We start from the raw sequence: 22,688 nt of genomic DNA, 5'->3' as shown, positions 1-22,688 counted from the left end.
ATAGACCACTAGGGCCATGACTAAAGTGATGAATATGATGCTTATCTATTCAGAAACAACTTGTTCTCTTTTGTCTTTGAATATTTGGAATACAAAAACCAGAGTGCAAGAAGAGGAAGCACAATGACTATGATATGTTTATTATATTAATTATATATGTATATTATAAATACACATGTATCAAATAATTAACACTCTGATTTCTACGAAGGGTGATCTTATAGCTCTACTTCTTAGGGAAAAGATTTGGCTTCCAATTAAACAGTCTATATCCCTACAGTTAATCTCTTTGTTTCTCAAACAGGTTTGCAACCTGAAGGAAGAACAACTGATTCTCCTCTCATTCAACAGACAATGACCAAATAAAATTCATAAATTAGGGGTAAATACAAGATATCAGACTAAGTAAATAAAACACTTCCTTTTAAAATTAAAACTAGCCAATAGAGGGCCTACTTAAAAAGAGAAAATCACAAATATGCACCAAAAAATTAACTTCATAGCCCAGTGATATTAATTTGGTTAAAGTGTCTTTACTGTAATTTTAGGAGGATTACTAAAATGCATGCATGCATTTATTCATTCATTTAACAAGTTTTACACATCATAATGACATGGTAAAGGATCTACAAAAGGCACTGGATGACACAAAGGCGAAAATGAAAGTCCTGGCCTTTAAAATAACTTACAATATTGTCTGCCTCTATTGTTTTATCTCTAGCATTAGGAACATATTTGCACAATGCAGGAGGCTCAATAAGCCCTTGTTAAAATTAAGCCTACAAGGGAAAAGAGGCAGGCAAGCATATAGCTAAGTGTCAAGCAGACAAAGACTGGCTTTTTGGCCCTCAGGAACTCATCAAGTTGGAGACAATTTAGGATACAAATCAACCAGTATTAGAACAGAAGCACTGAGCTCTAGTTTAGCATAGAACAATGCTGCCCCCAACATGTGGCAATGCCTAGAGACATTTTTGGTTGCTACAACTGGAGAAGAGGTAGTGCTATTGGCATTTAGAGGGTAGAAGCCAAACACTGCTAAATATTCTAAAAGACATAGGACAGCTTTCCTCAGTAAGAATTATCTGGCTCAAAGTCAATAGTAAGGCCAAGGTTGTAGCACAAATGAAAGTACAGTCTCCAAGTCAGACTATCTAGATTTGAATTCCTGCTCCCCTATCATATAACCTTGGGTACAAGTTATTTCACTTATAGAGTGAGAAGAATAATAATATCTGCTTCACTGGTTACTGCAAAAATCAGACTTAATATAGATAAATTATGAACCAATATTGTAAGTTTAACAAATGTTAGCTATTATTATTCACTGGAATATAAGCTCTATTAAGATGAAAATTTATCTGGTTTGTTCTCAGTGCCTGTAACAGTGCCTGATATATAATATGTAATAATAAATATCTGTTAAATAAATGAATATATAAGATATCATTCATGCATAACACAAGGGACACATGAAGAGGTCAAGCTGATAATGAACTGCTTGAAGCATGTGGAGTTTGAGGTGCACAATGTTCTAGAGCAGATGTCCAAAGGGCAGTTGAATAAGAAAGTTTAAAACAAGGATAGTGGTCTAGAAAAACAGAATGGAGAGTCATCAGCATACTGGTAAAGATGAAAACACATGTAGTTATGAAATGGGCCAGTAAGAAGAGGAATGAGAACAGAGTCCTAGGAAGAAGATTAATACGAAAAGGAACTACTGCTAGATCTTTAAAATCATGTTCACTCACTTTTTTTTTTCTGAATCAGAGCCTTATTCTGTTACCCAAGCTGGAGTGTAGTGGCATGATCACAGCTCACAGTGGCCTCCAACTTCTGGGCTCAAGCGATCCTCAAGCCTTAGTCTCCCGAGTATATGAGACTACAGGCATGCGCCACTACATTGGACTAATTTTTTATAGAGACGAGGTCTCGCTATGTTGCCCAGGCTGGTCTCGATCTCCCGGGCTCAAGCAATCCTGTCTCAGCCTCCCAAAGTACTGGGATTACAGGTATGAGTGCCCAGCCATGTTCATTCATTTTGAAAAGAGTCAGAAGCACATTAGAGTAAAGTTTATGGTGAAGAAAATCCACTTAAGTGTACACAGATATATTATATAAATATATGTGTGAATGTACTAAGGGAATGGAACCAGTGAAAACACTGAAGACACAGGCAATATAATTATTAAAACAAGGTCACGGACACAAGAAGAGGTAGGAGGTGGAGCACAAGATAAAGGAAAAGGAAGGAGTTGGGAGATAAGGATTAAATACAGAAGGATATGTAAAGATACACAAAAGTTTTTATGGAGGCGTTAGAAGTTGTAGTTCATTTATTTTTTTATTATTTCCTCCAGAGGACAAAAGCCTTGAGGAGAATGAGAGTGTTCTGGAATAGCCACTGAGATTTCCCTCAGGAAACTGATCAAAACACATAACACTAATGGTGATTTCCTACCAGAAGCCCAAGATTAGATAACAAAAATTTATGGAGGCACCAATCTGCATGATTATATCCTCTCTACTAGTACCACTTAGGAACCTAAAGAAGAGCAAAGCTAGATAGTTTCAGTGATTCAAGACTGGAAAAATGAAGGTCAAGGTAAGGACAGATCATAGGGAAAATAGTTCAACTGATATTCCACAGGGTCCTGGAAGGCAATGCACCTGTAGTCCCAGCCATTTGGGAGGCTGAGGTAGAATTGCTTGACCTCAGGAGTTCGAATCTAGCCTGGGGGTTGGGATGGAGAAAGACACCCATGAAAAATCTCCTTAAGAATATTCCTCAGCTGGGCTCGGTGGCTCAGCCTGTAATTCGCACCTTTGGGAGGCTGAGGTGAGTGGATTGCCTGAGCCCACGGGTTCAAGACCCGCCTGGGCGGCGAGACCTCATCTCTACAATAAATAAATAAATAAATCAGCCGGGCGTGGTAGCACATGCCTGTAATTCCAGCTACTTGGAAGGCTGAGGCAGAAGGATCGCCGGAGCCCAGCAGGTCGAGGCTGTGGTGGCCGGGAGCTGCCACTGCACTCCAGTCTGGGCAACAGAGTGAGACTTCAACTCAAAAAAAAATTATTCCTCAATTCCGCCCTCAATTTTCCAGAGAATAAAAAAGAATATTCCTCAATTCCGTCCTCAATTTTCCAGAGAAGAGAATCCTTCCTAACCTAGTCACAAGCAATTTTCCAATCTGCTCAAAGTAAATTAAAAGACTATTTTAAAAATTAAATATCTCACACCTGTAATCCCAGCACTTTGGGAGGCAGAGGTGAGATGTCTGCCTGAGTCCAGAGGTTTGAGACCAGCCTGGGCAACTTGGCAAGACCTTGTCTCTACAATAAATCAAAAAATTAGCCAGGTGTGGTGGCATGCACCTGTGGTTTCAGCTACTTGGCAGGCTGAGGGGGAAGGACTGCCTGAGACCAGCAGGCTGAGGCTATGGTGGCCATAAGCATGCCACTACACTTCAGCCTGGGTGACAGTGAGAGTCCAACTCAAAAAAAAAAAATTAAACAAGATACTGTTAAAAGCAAAAAGTGATAGAAAAGAGAAGCTGGTTTCATTGTTAATGATGATATAGTCAATCTATGAGCTACACAGTCTACAGTATCCCTGTTAGTAAGCAGTTAGCAAGTTCCTATAACTGTACCACTGTCCCAAAAAAGAAAGAAAGATAGTTTAAGGCTCAGTTAAGTCGCTGATAGGAGAGAGACAGACATATCACTGCTAAGTGAACATAAGAAATAACCTGAGCTAAAACTATAAAGAAAACATTGGAATAAATCTTTGTGACCTTGAGTTAGGCAATGGTTTCTTAGATGTGACACTAAAAGAACAAGCAACAATAACAAAAACAGAGAAAATGAACATTATCACATAGAGCATACAGACTCAAATACAAAATCAGTCTAACCCTAATAAAAACTACTTTGCTAACATATGAAGTTAATTAAAATGTAAGAATAAACTCTAGGTCGAAGGTAAAGGATTGTCTGAGCCCACAAATTCGAGACCAGCCTGAATAATTTGGCGAGACCTCACCTCTACAATAAATCAAGAAAAATTAGCCAGGTGTGATGACACATGCCTGTAGTTCCAGCTACTTGGAAGGCTGATGCAGAAGGATCACTGAGCCCAGCAGGTCAAGGCTGCAGTGGCCGTAAGTGTGCCACTGCACTCCAGCCTGGAGACAGAGTGAGACTCCTACTCAAAAAAAGAATGCACTCTTATTAACATAGGTAAAATCTATTCCTTTGGGGACAAAGTAAATATATATAATTAAATATAATATATAGTAGATCTATAATTATGATATATAATATATATTTAGTTAAAAATCACAAAATTAAAAACAATACTTTTCCTAAAGAAAGTTATGAGTAAGTCTCTCCCTCCCTCTTTTTTACATACCTCCTATAGAAGTAGCAGTCATACTATTGCTTGTAAGAGTAGCTGAAGTCTCTGACACTGTGGAAGGTTGGCTATTGGTGACAGCTGAAGCAGTATCAGAGGCCTGCTCAGAGGTAGATGGATTTGAATTGTTAATGGAAGCACTAGTCGTTTGCGATTCCATCCTCGCAGAAGTGGTTGGTACTACAGTAGGTTCTACAAAATACAAAATGACAATTTAGCATTTCAAACCAAATTAGATAAAAGGTTATATTTTAATCCAAGCGAATATGTTTATGATAATTGTTAAACAAGTAAACTTTAAAAATATAATCATATAATAAAGTTTTCATAAATGTGAACTGTAATACCAACTGACATGTTACTAAAATACGATTACTGCATTTGAAAAATCCAACACATATATGTATATTCCAGTAATTCCGGTTATTTAGTAGTTTTTCGGACAACTACTACATAAGTTTTCTGATCTATCATGAAAAAAGACTAAAAGGAAAATAAAAGTTCCTTGCTATTCCTACACACCTGGTCATACAAATTGCACTTTCTCTGGCATTGATATGGACTCTAGGGTCAGACTGCTTGGATAATAATTCTGATTTTACCACTGACAGTAGATATGAGTAAGTTATTTAACCCTCTCCATTTTCTCATTTGTAAAACTTGGAAAAGTAACAAGATTTTCTTCATAAAACTCACTGGAAAGAACTGAGATCATATATATATAACACACTTCATATGATATAAACTTAGTAAATGTTAGTTATGCTTTCTAATATCTATTTTGGTCTTTTTTATGCCTTATTATGCTTTCCAAAAAATTTGTAAATATTAATATTCATCAGTGCTTCCTAATAAAAATAAAAATTTTTGTATCAGAAAATAAAATAAATTTCAGGTTTAACTCAACGTATGAATGAGCTAAGTTTCAAACAATGATTGTAAAATGATTGCTTAAAATTGAGAACAACGGGAATAAACTTATCCAAAGTATAGTCACAACAATTAAATCTGAAAAGGGACACTCATAATGGGATATGGAATGAGAGGATTGACTTTTCTATGCATTGCAGTATTGTAGGCTAATTCTTTAGGTACAAATAGTACTTGTTATTATATATGGGCAGTGTACTTTGGATGCTAGTACATCCAAATGTATATGCTAATTGCTTCAATATCAAAAAGAAAGGGGAAAGAATCTGTTTATTTGCGAATAGTTTAACTCAGGGCTTCTCAACCTTGGTAATACCAGTATTTTGGGGTAGACAATTCTTTTTTGGAAGGGAGAGGCTGTCCTGTGCATTGTAATGTTTAGCAGTATCCCTGATCTTGACCCATTAGATGTCAGTATCACCCTTTCCTAATTGTGAGATCCAAAAAGGTCTGTAGGCATTGCCAAATGTCTCCTGGGGAACAAAATCACCCCAGTTGAGAACCGTTGGTCTAACTGATGTACTTATGCTATTTATTTTTAATAAAACAGATGCTTTCCACTGAGAAAAATGGGGAAAAGAGGGCATCTACCGATCATTGGAATACTTTTAACCTAGGGAAGTGTAAATTCTGGTTGAACTTACTCAAATGGGGAAAAGGCTACTCTATAACCTTCTTCTACTTACTGACTAGCAGGTGTCATATATAAAAACATACAAAAAGTTTCCAATATGGTCATCCTATATTTAACTTAATTTTAAATGACTAACACAAGTTATTTGAAATGTCGGATTTTACTTTTAAAAACCACTGTCTTACAGATCATTGATGGTGCTTCAAAACAAAAATTGAGACATTATAGAATGAAACACAATGGGAATAACTTATTCCCATTGTGTTGGATTCATAAACATCTGAATTCCAAAGTACTAATAGTTTGAAAGTTATGATCACCCAAACTGCAAACAGTCTGTAGAAGAGTTGACAGCACAAGACCTCTAACTCTTTCCAGCTATCTGATATTCCCCAATTTATAGCTAAATCCCAATATTAACAAACATATATGGCATACAATCTTCCTTTAGGAAAATTATGGTGACCATTTTCTTCTAAGATGTAATTATTAATAATACCTCAAAATATTTCTCAATATATGAGGAAATTCACATATTTGTTCATTCATATATTCATAAATTCTACCACTTTTTCTAACCTCTGTTTTCTAGCACTAGCTTTGTTTCCTCAGTTACTTTGGTGCAGCTGTAAGCAAAAGAGAACACAAAAACCGAGCAGAATAAACAGGCACCAGTAACATTAAAGAATTTTTAAAAGTTAAAATTAGATATTTCAAGTAACCAATATTAGTCACTTAAAATTCAGTGGCAGGGAAAAACCCCTTTGCATCCCCTCCTGCTGCCAGCAGCTTCCCTGTGTTTTAAATAAAGTTCTTCTTACTCACCAAACAAAAAACAAACAAAAATAAACCCCAAAATTCAGTTATGTTGCTTTTCTTTTAAATTTTATAAGTGTTGCTTCTATCTTTCATAGCAAAGTTAAAGTATAACAATAATATTACAAATGAAACAAACAGGTAAATCTGAGGTTAGCTTAAATGACCACTTGTAAAAATGTTTTTCTGAGAAAATAACTACCAAATAATAAAGCAATAACCAAAAATACTGTTACATACAAGTTAAAAACCTAGGATATGTCAATTAAAAAAAAAAAGATCAAGAACGCTGACAATTTCTCTGTAATTTAATAATATAGTACTAGTATACAGCAGAGAAGTTTTTAGCATACTAAGATATTTCATATCATCATACTCCCTTCATAATTTATTATACTATTACTACTCCAACTTACCATCTTCATCAACGGTAAGGTCCACAACTTCTGCTGCATTCTGCCTTAAGGGCTGTATAACAGTAGAAATCCTACTGCGATTCCGTGGCTCCTGTGGCCGACTTGTATGAGAACTTGAACCTTGGCTCCAATGAGATCTAGAGTGTCCAAGTGTTGAACGAGACCTTAAATGACATCAGTATTAAATTAGTAAATATAATTAAAGAATAAAATTTTTAGTCACCCCAGAAATCCATAAGTCATTTTTACAGAATAATTTAAGTTCTTCATGTAAGATTTCTCCAAAGAAATAATGGTAATAGAATTAAAAATTATGTCTAGCACAATGCCTGACACTCAATAAACTCTGCTGAATTAATCACCAACCAGTTGACCTAAGAATATAAGAAATGCTATGTTAGACCAAGTATGAGTGTAAAATACAGGATTCTGTTTCAAGAATGCTACTCTTTTCAATGGTTATTTTGAATGTTCACCTGAATTATAATAAATTACTTAGGTGTTAATACCTAAAATTATTCACCATAGGTAAAGGAATTAAAATAACACCCTACACATTTAATAACATTCACATGATCTTGTGTGTTTAGGCCAGGCTGGATTTGCAAAACATCGCTTTGTGAGTCCTAAACAAAAGTAAGCTTCTATTATTGCACTTCAGGGAAAAAAAAAAAAAGCACAAAAATCAATAAATAGGCACCAGAGATATTTCCTGGAGTGTGCAGAGGTAGTATACTGTGGCTAGTTTACTAGTTTAGTAGCGATAGGATATATCACTTGCTTGAGGAGTTTCATGCTTTTAAAAGCATGCGAATGCAACATTATACACCTAACACATTTATCTTTTGTGTATGTGTGTGGCATTAAACTGTTCTAAATTTACTTAGAGGTATATACATATATGTTTTCATTTTACTATATAAATTTAATATAAATTTACTTACAGGTATATATACATATTTTTCACTTTACTATAATGATCTGAACTTAGGGTATACAGAGACAGTATATAGAACATGCGGTCTTTTTTTTCTTCTTCTTTTTTTCTTAGAATATGCAGTCTTAAGGCTTCACTTTTCTCTTAGAAAAAGTGGGGCCAATAAAACACAAGAACCCACGAAGTTTTATTCTCTTGCCCAAATGAATGTAAAACTGCTTATCAGCTTATTGCCAGCTCATACAGAAAAGATTCATAATATGCAAGGTCACTGTCATTGGGGGTGTGAGCTCAACCACTAAGAAAAGAAGACTAAGGTTCAAATTGGGCTGAACATGGCTTTAATAATTATAGAGCCTAAGAGTTTAAAAAGGAGTTCAAATTCTAAAATAAAATTCTTAAGAAACAGGAAACGGGAGTAGTGCTTCACGCCTGTAATTCCAGTACTCTGGGAGGCCAAGGTGAGAGGGCTGATGACGCCAGGAGTTCAAGACCAGTCTCAGGGAGACTCTGTCTCCTATCAAAAAAAAAATAAAAATTAGCTGGGAGTGGTAGTACACACCTGTAGTCCCAGCTACTTAAGAGGCTAAGGCCAGAGGATCATTTCAGTCCAGGAGTTTGAGGTTTCTATGATCACACCACTGCATTCCAGCCTGGACAACAGAGTGAGACCCTACTGCTTTAAAAATAAATTCTTAAGACACAGGAGGATAGATCAAACACAGCGGCTCATGCCTGTAATCCCAGCACTTTGGGAGGCCAAGGCAGAAAGATTGCTTGACTCCAGGAGTTTGAGACCAGCCTAGGCAACATAGCAAGATTTAATCTCTACCCCCCAAAAAATCAAAAAATTAGCTAGGTGTGGTGGCACATGCCTATGTGCCTATAATCCCAGCTATTCTATTTGGGAGGCTGAGGAGGAAGGCTCACCTGGGCCCAGGAGTTCGAGGGTGCAGTGAGCCATGAGAGTGCCACTGCACTCCAGCCTGGGTGACAGAGGAAGACCTTGACTCAAAAAAAAGAAACAGGAGTATAAAGGTTAATTATCGAGACATTATCAAAACAAAACAGTATATATCAGAAAGAGTTATACAGCTTGAGCCATGATGGCAAATAACTATCTTAGGATAAAATGGCTTTTTCTCAGAACAGATATTACCATTTAAAATTATTGGGAAACCAAGAATCTATGATGAGATTGAGCGGTCTATTATCTCTGAAAAGCTATTAATAGCTGAATAAAGTTCCAGGACTACTTTGCAGTACTTCTGTGAAAGCATCATATTCTGCTGGATTACAGAACCAGCAAAAAAACCTTATGTATGAGGAACAGTTTCACAAAGATCATAGTGGTCACTATGATTAATGGCAATTGTCAAATTCTGACACAAAAGACTCCAAAACACAGAAACACTCTCCTAAATAGGAAGGGCCAAGAGATAGTTAAACAAAAACAAAGTTTACATCCCAGATAACAATAAGAAAAATAACAATGGGTCATGAGCACTGTGAGTCTTTTTCAAGATTGTTGTCTATTACTCAGATAAATGTATCTACTTGACATCAAGCATCTCCAAGACAAGAAAATCTCTAGTCCCTCAAGGAAAAATCCGTCCTTAATTTCAACAATCCCTATAGCTCATAAAAATTGAGTCAGTGTTGTACCAATCACCATGCACAATCACATAATAGATGTGGCACATATCGTGGAATATCAACTTTCCTCAGAGATCAAGAAAATCATTTAAAAAATTATAACACACAGGGATATATTAGAGTGCTCACTTTCATACCACTGGAAGTAGCCCTCCAATGCAAAAGTAGCAAGTAGAAAAGCTCATTCTAGGGGCACTTGTAACATCTTCAGAAATATGAATGACATATTTTTTAATCAATAATAACACATAAAAATGCAATGAACAAAATGCATTTCTTTCTTTTTTTTCCCAGAAACCATTCAGACTGCATCCTCTCCCTTTTAGCCCCCAAAGGAAAGAAAGAAAAAAAGCATTTCTGGCTGGGCGCAGTGGCTCACACTTATAATCCCAGTACTTTGGGAGGTCAAGGTGAGAGGACTGCCTGAGTCCATGGGTTAGAGAGCAGCCTGGGCAACGTGGCAAGACCTCATCTCTACAATAAATCAAAAAATTATCCTGGTATGGTGGCATGTGCCTGTAGTTCCAGTTACTTGAAAGGCTGAGGCAGAAAGATCACCTGAACCCAGCAGGTCAAGGCTGAGGTGGCCATGAGGATGTGATTGCACTCCAGCCTGGGTGACAGAGTGAGACTCCAACTCGAAAAAAAAAAGAAAAGAAAAGAAACGGGGAAAAAAAAGCATTTCTAAATTCATTCCAACACAAAATTAAGATTCATTCACAGAGCTGTAAGTTTGGTATACAAAATGCAACACAGCAACTCTTTGCTATTATTATTACTAATATTTAAAATCATCTAGAGCACAAGATGAATGCACTATTAGGATTTGATATGGGGGGAGTCAAAGTGATTCTGTAATGGGGCAATGTAATTTCAGTTATTTACCAAAACAAATGATGATTCATTCATGTATGAGTTCAGGGTTTAGGTGAAATTATTAAGTGAAGAATAAAAAGTCAAAAAAAGTTTTAAACTATGCTCCACTAACATAATAAAAGCATAAATTTCACAAGCATCAATGAGTAAGATCTTGAAACAAGTAGCTTCTACCAAAAAGATAATTTCAACATCCCTTAATATTTTTCTTCATTTTTAATGTCAGTACCAACCTCAATGTTTATGTATTATTTGCAGCTATTTGAAAGTTCAAAAATTCCCTGTATCAAAAATCAAACCCAATTTTGTAAAACACTAAGGAACACTGTTTAAAAATGCTAACCTCTAAGATTCTAGTTCAGTTGGTCTGGGAGAGATTCTAGCCAACAACATGGTTTTATTTTATAATCTCCCCAGGCAGATCTAATGCAGTCTGCTTTCAAACCATTAATCTAGCAGGGCATAGTAGCATGTGCCTATAGTCCCAGCTACTCAGGAGGTTGAGGCAGGAGAATCACTTGAGCTCAGAAGTTCAAGTCCAGCCTGGGCAACATGGTGAGATCTTGTCTCTTAAAAGTGAAAAGAAGGTCAGGCGTGGTGGCTCACACCTGTAATCCCAGGACTCTGAGAGGCAGAGGTAAGAGAATTATCCAATCCCAGGGATTAGAGACCAGCCTGGACAACCTGGCAAGACAGTCTCTACAAAACAATTTTTTAAAAATTAGCCAGGCATGGTGGCACATGCCTGTAGCTCCAGCTACTTGGAAGGCTGAGGTGGAAGGATCGTCTCAGTCTAGCAGGTCAAGACTGCGGTGGCCTAAGTGTGCCACTGCACCACAGCCTGGGCTAGAGTGAGACTCCAACTCAAAAAACAAAAAACAAACAACAACAAAAAAAACCAGAAGAAAACCACTAATCATATATGAATACTCACACTAGTTCTCAAAAAAAAAAAAAAAGGAAAAAGGAATGCAAATATCTATAGATATTTAATGTTTATATTTTAGGTTTCAAATATACAACTCAGAATTAAAAATCTCACCGATAGCTTTCTCCAACTGTTACAATCTCCACTTCACTGTCAGTTGAGGTAACATTAATTTCTTCATTGGCAGTAACCTGGGGAGTGGAGGAAGCTTCTATCACCACAACATCTTCATCAATACTTCCTGGAAACAAACAAAAATCTACCTGTTACCTAATTGCTAGGCAGAAATTATGATTTTGATTTTGGAGACTATGAAATTCATTATAAAATTAAAAATCTTATGTCAAAATGAAAGGTTTTTTTAAAACCAGTAGCTAAACACACATAGTAAAAATAGTACTCACTATTTTAATCTACACTTCTTTGTATTCTTACTTCCTCTTAAAAATTTTATGTCTGTTCCTTACAAATGTTTAGTGGTTTCTATATGAATTTGTAGAATCTTATGTAGATATCAAACCTGTAATATCTAAAGTATTGTATTAAAGATCTTATATAAGACATTTAGATTCTCTAAGATATTAACCCTTTAATGTCAAAGATAACATTATTTACTGTATATGTTTTTTCCAAGGTTTTCATTTAAGTGATATATTCCTTTAAGAAACACACAGTAGCTTTTTCATTTTATGCTATGAAATTTGTCATTTTAAAATGTATATTCTTTTCTAAATTATTCTAGGTTGGAAAGTGCTTCCCTATCTTGAGGATGGCTACATTTAAATTAAACTTGGTTCAACATATTTCTTTAATTAGCTTACTTTATCTAGAACTGCTTTCTGTATGGTATTAGATAAGATTATATAAATAGAATACTTCCCTATGCCTCCATGGTCAACTAGCTATCATCAGACCACTTATTGAAAAATTCTTTCCTTCTTCCCATTAAATTTTGATACTTCCTCTAAGTTTTAGTTATGCAACAGTTCTGAAGATTTGCTGCACGATATAGGATCTACAATTAACAATAATATATCGTATACTTAAAAATTTGCTAAGAGGGTATATCTTATGTAAAGTGCTATAACCACAATAAGGGGGAAAAGGGTAGGAAAACAGAAGGAAATTTTTGGAAGTGATGAATAAGTCTATGGCACTGATTGTACAGATGGCTTATAGATGTATACTTACCTCCAAACACATCAAGTTGTACATTAACCATTTATAGCTTTTAGTATGCAAATCATATTTCAATAAGGCAGTTAAAATACTTTTTGGTACTTCCCTGAAATATTACTTGAAAGCCATCAACTCAACCCCTTTGACACAGAGTCAAGGTCATTCTATTTTTTTAACATCATTTTTTGAGGTGTAATTTACATACTTTAAAATTCAACTGTTTTGTCTGGCCTTTCAGTGGGAAGCGCTATCTTCCAATAATTCACTAAAATGACAAACACAAAGGGAAAGAGGACAGGCACCTCCAATATATTTTCTAGAAAACAAGGAGTTGCTCCTGTGCCCACAAACATATGAATATACCAGGTGATGTAGTAAGCATCAAGGGAATGGATATTGTTCAAAATAGAATGCCCCGCAAATGTTACCATGGCAAAACTGTAAGTCAACAACGTTACCCAGCATGCTGTTGGCATTGCTGTAAACAAACAAGATCTTGAGAATTAATGTGTATATTAAGCATCTGAAGCACTCCAGCTGAGATAGCTTTCTGAAAGACATGAAGAAAAGTGATCAGAATCAGAAGAAAGATAAAGGTACCCAGGTTCGACTGACGCACCAACATTCTCCACTCAGAAAACCACATTTTATGAGAACCAACGGAAAGGAGCCTGCACTGCTGAAGCCTATTCCTTATGAGTTCACAGTACAATTGGTGCCCCCCCAAAACAAACAAACAAACAAATAAATAACAAAACAAAAAATACCTTGAGGACATTATACTAAGTGAAATAAGCCAGTCACAAAAAGACAAATACGTGTGATTTCAGTTATGTGAGATATCTAAAGTAGTCAAACTCATAGAAAGACATAGTAGAATGGTGGTAATCAGGGTCAGTGGGAGGGGGAAAGAGGAGTTGTATAGCAGGTATAGAGTTTCAGATGTACCAGATAAAAAAGTTCTGGAGATCTGCTTTACCACAATGTAAATATGATTAACACTACTGAACTGTATAGTTAAAAATGGTTAAGATGATTTTTGTAAAAAAGTTATGTTCCATTTCTTCTCTTGCTAAGTTTTTCATAAATCTGGTGCTGATGGCTTCTATCACTTGCCAATACAAATGTCAGCCAAAAATGTCCAAGTCATGTCTGTGATAAGAATTTTCTGTCTCTCCATAGTTAACTAGGTATCACCAACAGTTTACAAAACATGTCTGTGATAAGAATCCTGCCCTGTCCCTCATGGCTAACTAGTTATCACCAAATCATTTACTGAAAAATTATTTCTTCCTTCCATTAAATTTTGATACCTCCACAAATATTTTTTAAAACTGCCCATTTTAAGTGTGTATATTTTACTGATTTTTGGTAAAGTGATAAGAGTATAATCACTGTAATCTAGCTTCGGATCATATCCAGTAACTCCAAAAGACCTTGCAAGTCCTTGTTTCAGTCCCCTCACACCCACCCCATCCCTGCAACAACTGATCTGCTCTGTCATTGTGGATTGCTTTGTATTTTGTAGTTTTATTTAATTATGGTCATATGTTACATCCATTTTTATGCCTAACTTCTTTCACTCAGCATATTTTACTTTGATTTATTCATTTTGTTGTATTAATAATTAATTCTTTTTTATTGCTGAGTAGTATCCCAGCATACAGAGATAACATAATTTGTTTAATCCATTCATCCATTGATGGACATCTGGATTTTTCTCAGTTTCCAGATATTACAAATAAAGCTGCTATGAACATTCGTGCTTTCAGTTCTCTTGGGTAATACTTAGGAATGTAATTTCTCAGTTCTATGCTAAGTTAATGTTTAACTTTTTAAGGAACTACCAAATTGCTTTCCTAAATGGCTCTAAAATTTTACATTCCCACCAGGAAACTGAAGGCTCCAGTTAATCATCATCTTCACCAATAATTATTGTCTCTTTTTATTATAGCTGTTCTAATGGCTATATAGTGGTATCACATTGTGGTTTTAATAACCATTTCTACAATAACTAATGATGTGGTGCATTTTTCCACATGATTATTAGCCACTTTGGTGAAATGTTAATCCTTTTGACCATGTTTAGTTTGGATTTTTGGTCTTACTGTTGAATAATGAAAATTATTTACATATTCTAGATACAAGTTTTTCTTAGATATGTCATTTGCAAATATTTTCTCCCAGTCTGTAAAATCTTTTTTCATTTTCTTAACGGTGTCTTTTGAAGCATAAAAGTGTTTAATTGTGATAAAGCCCAACTCAACAATTTTATGGATCGTGCTTTTGGTGACATATTTAAGAATCCTCCACCTAATCCAAGGTCACTGAGATTTTCTCCTATACTTCCTTCTAAAAGTTATACAGCTTAGTTCTTAAATTTGGGTCTATGATCTGTTTTGTTTGTTAGTTTTTGTACCTGACAAGATGTAAATGATCTAAATTTATCTTTTTTGCAAATGCATATACAATTGTCCCAACACTATTTGTTGAAAAGCTAGAATAATTCTACTTTGACTTGTAATAGGATTTGGGTTTTCCTAATTACTCTGAAGAATATAAAATCAAGGGGAAAGGAAAATTTCTCATATGTGAACTGACAGGCATTAAGAAACACTAATGAAAACTTGACATCTCTTGTTATACATATTTTTTATCCAAAAAGATTTCTTGCCATCTATCCATATAATCTTATGTAATTCTCTTTAAAAAATGGTAGGAGTTGGTTTGATTATAAATGTAATTCTCTATAAAGTTTTATTTTCTTCAAAGAGGCCAAATAAATTCCTATTAAGATTATTCTTTGGGCTACCCCCTAGGGTCCCCTCCCACTGTGGGAGCTTTTCTGTTCTAATAATAATAATAATAATAATAAATCCTGCTTTCAAAAAAAGATTATTCTTCACTTTGGGAGACAGAGGTGAGAGGATTGCCTGAGTCCAGGGGTTCGAGAGCAGTCTGAGCAACATGGTGAGACCTCATCTGTACAATAAATCAAAAAATTAGCCGGGTGTAGTAGTATGCACCTACTATGGTTCCAGTTACTTGAAAGGCTGAGGAGGAAGGATTGTCTGAGCCCAGCAGGTTGAGACTGCAGTGGTCTTGAGCGTGCAGTGGCCGTGAGCGTGCCACTGCACTCCAGCATGGGCAACAGAGTGACAGTTCTACTCAAAAAAAAAAAAAAAAAAAGGTTGGGCGGGGCTCGGTGGCTCAGCCTGTAATCCCGCGCTTTGGGAGGCTGAGGTGAGTGAATTGCCTGAGCCCGCGGGTTCAAGACCCACCTGGGCAACTTGGCAAGACCTCATCTCTACAATAAATCAAAAATTAGCTGGGTGTAGTAGCGTGCACCTGTAGTTCCAGCTTGGAAGACTGAGGCGAAAGGCTAGCCGGAGCCCAGCAAGTCAAGGCTGCGGTGGCTGGGAGCGTGCCACTGCACTCTAGTCTGGGTGACAGAGTGAGACTCCAACTCAAAAAAAAAAAAAAAGGTCATTCTTCTTACTTGTAGAGGCTTGCAAAAAAAAAAAAAAGATTACTCTGAGACACTGTATTATCATTGTTGCTCTTGCAAATAAGCTCCCTTTTTCATATTTTCTACTAGTCTCAAGGGTAACCATTGATATTTATGTACACTTGCATACAACTCTTACTTGAGCTCTTGCACGCCACAATGACAAAAAATGGTTCAACTTTCTTGTCACTGTGGAACTTATGCAATCTACATTCCTTCACTCAAGGGACCATTCTTTGTCAATCTAGAATTTAATCTCTAATACATTTCTATAGCAATAAACATCTCCACTACTTCAAAAGCAAGAAAACATCTGGCAGAGGTACAAGCCCATGACAAAAATCTATAACACACTCTGATACTCCAAAGAGCAAAACAAAGTAGACACAGGTAAATAAGGGAGACAATGAAAGATGACCTAATTTGGGGAGTTATTTCTTTAATATTTACTAATAATGTATTTATATTTTGAAGTACTTGCAAACTGTTTTATCAATTAAATAGAAATATATCAATTTATTAGAAATTATAAGATGTGGAGGGCCATGGCTGCTGTGATGCTGTGAGCTGCCACGCGAGCTTTGCTCCTGCAGGCTTCTAGGAACTTGGCAGATGCAGATTACAGACGTCCACCCACGAGCTTCACTGTTGTCCTTCTGGGAACTCATTCCCATGAGAGCAGAACCTCTTTGAAAGAATAAGAAAGTAGAACCTAAAAAAGACCAAGCAGCAAAGGACTGCTTGAAAAAGAGGATCCGAAAACTGGAAAAGGCTAGCCAAGAGCTAATTCCCATTGAAGATTTTATTACCCCTGTGAAGTCCTTGGATAACAAGACAGTGGTCTCAGGTGGAGCTCTCCTTTGAAGAGTGTGAGCAGAGAGCTCTGCTTCTGAAGAGGTGGTCCCTGTATAAGCAGCCAGAGCATGAAATAGAAAGGGATGCCATCAGGGTCACGCTGGACGCCTAGCAAGAAACTATGGAGGAACTGTAACTTGAGTCCCCGGAGCCACACTGAAGCCATCAAGCAGGACTCCAGCCCATTCCCCTTTGAGAGGGAAGGGCCAGACTACACACCACCAATCTCTAATTACCAGCCCCCTGAAGGCAGGTACAATGACATCGCCAAGGTGTACCCACAGGTACAATTCAAGAGATAGAGTTGCAAGCAGCTGTCCTTGGAACATACTGCCCTGAGAGTTGGAATGACCAGGGTTCAAGTCTGCTTTCCACAGACTCAGGCATGCTGTTAATAAATATGGGCTTAATAAAAAGAAAAAGAAACTATAAGATGTGCGAATTTTTGAGTGGTTTCTAAGTCCCAAAGATTAACACAAAGACAGATTGAGATAAAATGTATAAATAAGTATATTTAGAGGCAGAAAAAACAAAATAGCAGCACTCAAGTGGCTATTTAAAATAATATTCTAGATTAAATTCCCAAATTACTTTCCAACTCTTGCTTCATAAACATGTACACAATGCAGCTTAAGGTAGAAGTATAAAGGGAACCCTGAAATATTAACCCAGCTCATGATTCATTTTGCTTACATGTTATTTGTTGCTAGTTAATTCAAATTATGAAATATAGAATTAGGCAATAGTGGTAAAAGTACATTCAAAAATAAAAGCATTGCATGTATAAACAAAAAGTCATAAATTTTTTAAAATATTCCTCATTTCAACCCACAAACTGAACATTACCATTCTACATGGAGAAAAGCTACAACTACATATCAACTTGATTAATAATTTTTCTCCACGTATGTGTATATGAAATTTCTTTTAAAAACTGTAAAACATAAGCTAAACATTATCAAACATCTTTTACACAGTTGGGCAAATCCAAATACAAATGTAACATTTTGAAGCCCCAATGATAAATGACACAAAGCTAGCTAGACTAATGTATTAAAATTCAATTTATATAACATTTTATGAACACAGAGATTATATAACTGAATGTTATATAAATAGCTTGCTTAGGCACTCTTATTCTCTTGCTTAAACATTTGTTTCTAAAAAGGACTTTTACAAGCATAATTTGAACATAATACATAAAAATTATGTAACTAAAGCACAATTACAATAGGCAAGATTTTGGCATCTACAATCTAGTGTTTTCTCCAGGATGACAATTATTTAAAACAAAACCTTTAAAAGGGAAACACTCCTAAAATTATAAAGTTAACCTTAGTACACCTTTTAAAACAAAACACTTCTTAGGCCACTTCTTACTGGGCCAATGTTATTTTCCTGTCTTTTACACTTAGAAATATTAAAGAATAAGAAGCTTGAGTACAGCTAATGCAGAGTGCTGGGACTACAGGTGATTTTCTTTGAACTACTTTTTTGTTAACATTAGTTATGTTGTTTATATCTTTTAAAACATCATGAGAAAAATAAGTAAGAGGCATTTCTCTAACAATCAACCTGGAAAGAATGTGAGTAGTATAATAATGGTAACAAAAACAATGATTTCTCTGACAGAGTTCTTTATGAACTCCTCAAAGTCCATTTCTATTTGCAATCACAGATTCTCTTGGCAGCAGCTATAGGCAATGTTACCTACTGTGATTATTGATTACCTTGGTCCCTCTGTGCCTTGTGTCTGGGATGATGCTACTAATAAGAATACCTTCCTGGCTGGGCATAGTGGCTCAAATCTGTAATCCCAGCACTTTGGGAGGCCGAGGCCAACTTGAGCCCAAAAGTTCGAGACCAGCCTAGGCAGGAAAGCAAGACCTCACCTCCATGAAAAAAAGAAAAAGAAAACAAAATTAGCCAGGCATGGTGGTATGCACTTGTAGTCCCAGCTACTGGGGAGACTGAGTCAGAAGGACTGCCTGAGCCCAGGAGGTTGAGGCTGTGGTGAGCTGTGATCACGCCACTGCACTCTAGTCAGGGTAAGACCCTGTGTAAAAAAAAAGAAAAAAAAGAATAGCTTCCAATTTGTGAGCACATACTTTGTGCCATATACAATATTCTGCATGTCTAGCCCCAACAAGAAATTTAAGCTGAGACGCTGTAAATGACTTGCCAAGGAAACAGTATGCAAGACTTAAAATTCAAACATAACTTCAATTCCAAAGCTCATATTCTTTACATAAAACATAATATAATATCATACTATTCAACCTATGGATGCCAGTTACTATCAAAAGTATCTTCCTGACTGAGACTAGTGGCTCATGCCTGTAATCCCAGCACTTTGGGAGGCAGAGGCAGAAAGATCACTTGAGTCCAGGAGTTCAAGACCAGTCTCTAATACTAAAAGTAATTATTTTTAATTAAAAATGTTTGGACAGAGATTAAGATGACCAGCGTGAGGTAGCTAGAGTGTGTTTCTCCTAAGAAGGAAACCAAGATAGAGTTTCCTCAGCACTCAGAGGGGAACAGGAGCAGCAGCATGTCCTATGACTCATCAAAGAAGTGATAATAACCACAAAGTGCAAAGAAAAATCATGTGACCTGCACTGGAAGTAACCAGACTCTTGCATGGTTCAACAAAGACTACGGCAGCCTCTGGGCACTGTGGGGAAGGTGAATAAAGGGTGAATTCAGGAGTTATGTATTCCTGCCACAAACTTGGAGGGCCCCTTGAGCCTTGCAGAACTCCAGGCCCTCACCGGGGACTACCTTACCCACATCTGTGCTCTGCTGAAGCCTGCGTGGAATGATGCCCTAAAAAATAAAAGCCCCAAGCAGCTCCAGCCACCATATCCCAGAACTCAACCTTTGCTGGTGGCTGCTTTCTAGCCAGCCTGGGAGGGAACAGCCCCAAGGGCAAACTTTGCAGCAATACACAGTTCCTGGCTGGGGCCCACTACCATGAGAACACCTGAGGCCAGCTGCACTTTGACATTCCAAACAAGAACTGCCTAAGGCTAAGGTGGGGAGCCAGGTGAAACTCTTGGCAGTAGCAACCACTTACCATGTAAACTCTCATTTGTGCCTGCCCTGTACAACAGCATTAAGACAGTCGCCAGGGACTCACTCCTAATCACCACTGGGGCAGCCAAGAATACACATAGGAGGGGTGCTTGAGTTCCTCTCCCAACTCCTCCCCTCACCCAAGGCTCAAAACAGAGAACCACCTAGGTTGGCTGGACACTTCCTTGGAGCAACACTCACAAAGGAGAAACCACACAGCCACCATGCAGCTGGCTTTCTCCCATAAGCACCACCTCTTGGCCAGAAGTCAACAGCACAGTCCATCATATCTGAAAGAATGCTGTACCTCAGCTTTGGGGAAGGCCTGATCCCAGACCCTAGCTAATAGCACTTTTCAAGTCACTCCAGCTACTTTGGACACTGTGAACCAGTGCAGGTATCCAGCACAGGACTTCCACAGCTGGCAATTGAGAAACTCACCACAAGGCTATGTATAACCAAGGTAACCCTACAGGGCTTATGGCAGCCCTTTGCCAACCTCAAATAAAAACAGTCTACTGAAATGAGAAGGAACAAGAAAAATAATTCTGACAATAAGAAAAAAAAGAGTTCTTCCCCCAAAAAAACACACTAACTCTTCAACAACGGATCCTAACCAAAATGAAATCTTTGAAATTCCTGACACAGAATTCAAAAGGTTGAATATAAAATTGTTCAATGAACTTCAGGAGAAAGTTTTAAAAAAAAAGAAGCCCAAAGAGATGGAAACACACACATAAAGCTGAAATTCTGGAAATGAAAGAATCGTTTAGGGAAATACAAAATGTAGTGGAAAGCTTTAAAAGAGGACTAGAACAAGCAGATGAAAGGACATCAGAACTTAAAGACAAGGTTTTAGAATTAGCCCAGACAACAATAAAGAAAAAGGAATCAAGAGAATGGAACAAAGCCTCCAAGAAATGCGGGATTATATAAAATGTCCAAACCTAAGAATCACGGGTATTCCTGAGAGAAGAGAAAGCAACAGGTTTGGAAAACCTATTTGAGTGAATAATAGAGGAAAACTTCCCTGGCCATTTCAGAGGTTTAAACATCCAGATACAAGAAGCTCAGGGAACTCACATAAGATTCACTGTTAAAAGTTTATATCCCCAAGCATATAATCATCCAGTTATGTAAAGTTATCATGAAGGATGCAAAGTTAACATGAAGTTATAAAATTAATGTGAAGGAAATAATTTTGGGAGCAGTGAAACAAAAGCATCAAATAACCTACAAAGGTAAACCTACCAGCTAACAGCAGACTTCTCAAAAGAAATCCTGCAAGTCTGAAGGGATATGGCCCCATCTTAAATCTCCTACAAAAGAAGAACTGTCAACCAAGGATCTTGTATCCCACAAAACTAAATTTCATAAATGAAGAAGAAATGAAGTCTTTCTCAGACAAGCAAACCCTGAGGGAATTTGTTACCACCAGACTGGCTCCACAAGCAATTTTCAAAGGAGTTCTAATTACTGAGACAAAGGGCAAGATATACCAATAGAGAAATGCTGGAAATCATAAAGCTCATAGGCCTTGGAACACCAACACAATAGAGAAAACAAATAAACAGATAAATCATATGACTGATAATAACCAATATGATGAATGGAACAGTACCTTACATACCATTATTAACTCTGAACATAAATGGTCTTAACATCCCACTAAGAAAATAAAAACAGGCAGAATGGATTTAAACACACACACACAACCCAAATATCTGCTGTCTTGAAGAGACCCACTTAACACACAAAGACTCCTATAGACTCAAGGCAGAGGGGTGGGAAAAAAATATTCCATGCAAATGGAAACCAAAAATGAGCAGGAGTAAATATTCTCATATAAAATAAAACAGATTTGCCGGGCTCGGTGGCTCAGCCTGTAATCCTGCGCCTTTGGGAGGCTGAGGTGAGTGGATTGCCTGAGCCCGCGGGTTCGAGACCTGCCTGGGCAGCGAGACCTCATCTCTACAATAAATCAAAAAATCAGCCAGGCGGCACAACTGTAATTCCGCCTAATCGGAAGGCTGAGGCGGAAGGATCGCTGGAGCCCAGCAGGTCGAGGCTGGGAGCGGCCACTGCACTCCAGTCTGGGCGACAGAGTGAGACTCCAACTCAAAAAATAAATAAATAAATAAATAAAACAGATTTTAAATTAACAACAGTAAAAAAAGACAAAGATGGTTCTTATATAATGATGAAAGGACCATCCAGTAAGACACAACAATTTAAAATATATATGCACCCAACACCAGAGTCCCCAGCTTTATAATACAAATTATACTAGATCTAAATAAAAGTGATAGACAGAAATACAATAGTCGAGACTTCAACATTCTACTGTCAGCAACAGAGAGATCATCAAGGCAGAAAGTCAACAAAGAAAACACTGGTGTTAAACCAAATTCTAGAGCAAATAGAACTAACACATCTACAGAACATCTGACCCCAAAACTAT

General features: G+C 37.0%; 1 protein-coding gene and 1 pseudogene across 5 annotated transcripts in view; one reads left to right on the top strand and one right to left on the bottom strand.

Annotated features, from left to right (window-relative positions):
- The window catches only part of RNF111 (ring finger protein 111), a 107,646-nt gene that overhangs the window by 31,966 nt on the left and 52,992 nt on the right, over positions 1-22,688 (bottom strand). For all 4 annotated transcript variants that reach the window (XM_021714150.1, XM_021714148.1, XM_008061476.2 and 1 more), the window contains exons 3-5: positions 11,725-11,851; positions 7,214-7,377; positions 4,415-4,609 (exon numbers count right to left, since the gene is read on the bottom strand). In XM_021714150.1, coding sequence (XP_021569825.1) covers positions 4,415-4,609; positions 7,214-7,377; positions 11,725-11,851 — 486 coding nt within the window. The remainder of the gene's footprint in view (positions 1-4,414; positions 4,610-7,213; positions 7,378-11,724; positions 11,852-22,688) is intronic.
- On the top strand, positions 16,898-17,568 carry LOC103263814 (annotated as a pseudogene). The gene has a single exon (XR_002482166.1). The product of XR_002482166.1 is annotated as a 39S ribosomal protein L40, mitochondrial pseudogene (transcript).

The sequence above is a fragment of the Carlito syrichta genome, unplaced genomic scaffold (assembly GCF_000164805.1).
Source record: "Carlito syrichta isolate Samal-C Ts95f unplaced genomic scaffold, Tarsius_syrichta-2.0.1 Scaffold305279, whole genome shotgun sequence".
Classification (NCBI taxonomy): Eukaryota; Metazoa; Chordata; class Mammalia; order Primates; family Tarsiidae; genus Carlito; species Carlito syrichta.
The sequence above is the reverse complement of the archived record's forward strand: the minus strand, read 5'-3'. Positions and strand labels throughout refer to the sequence as shown.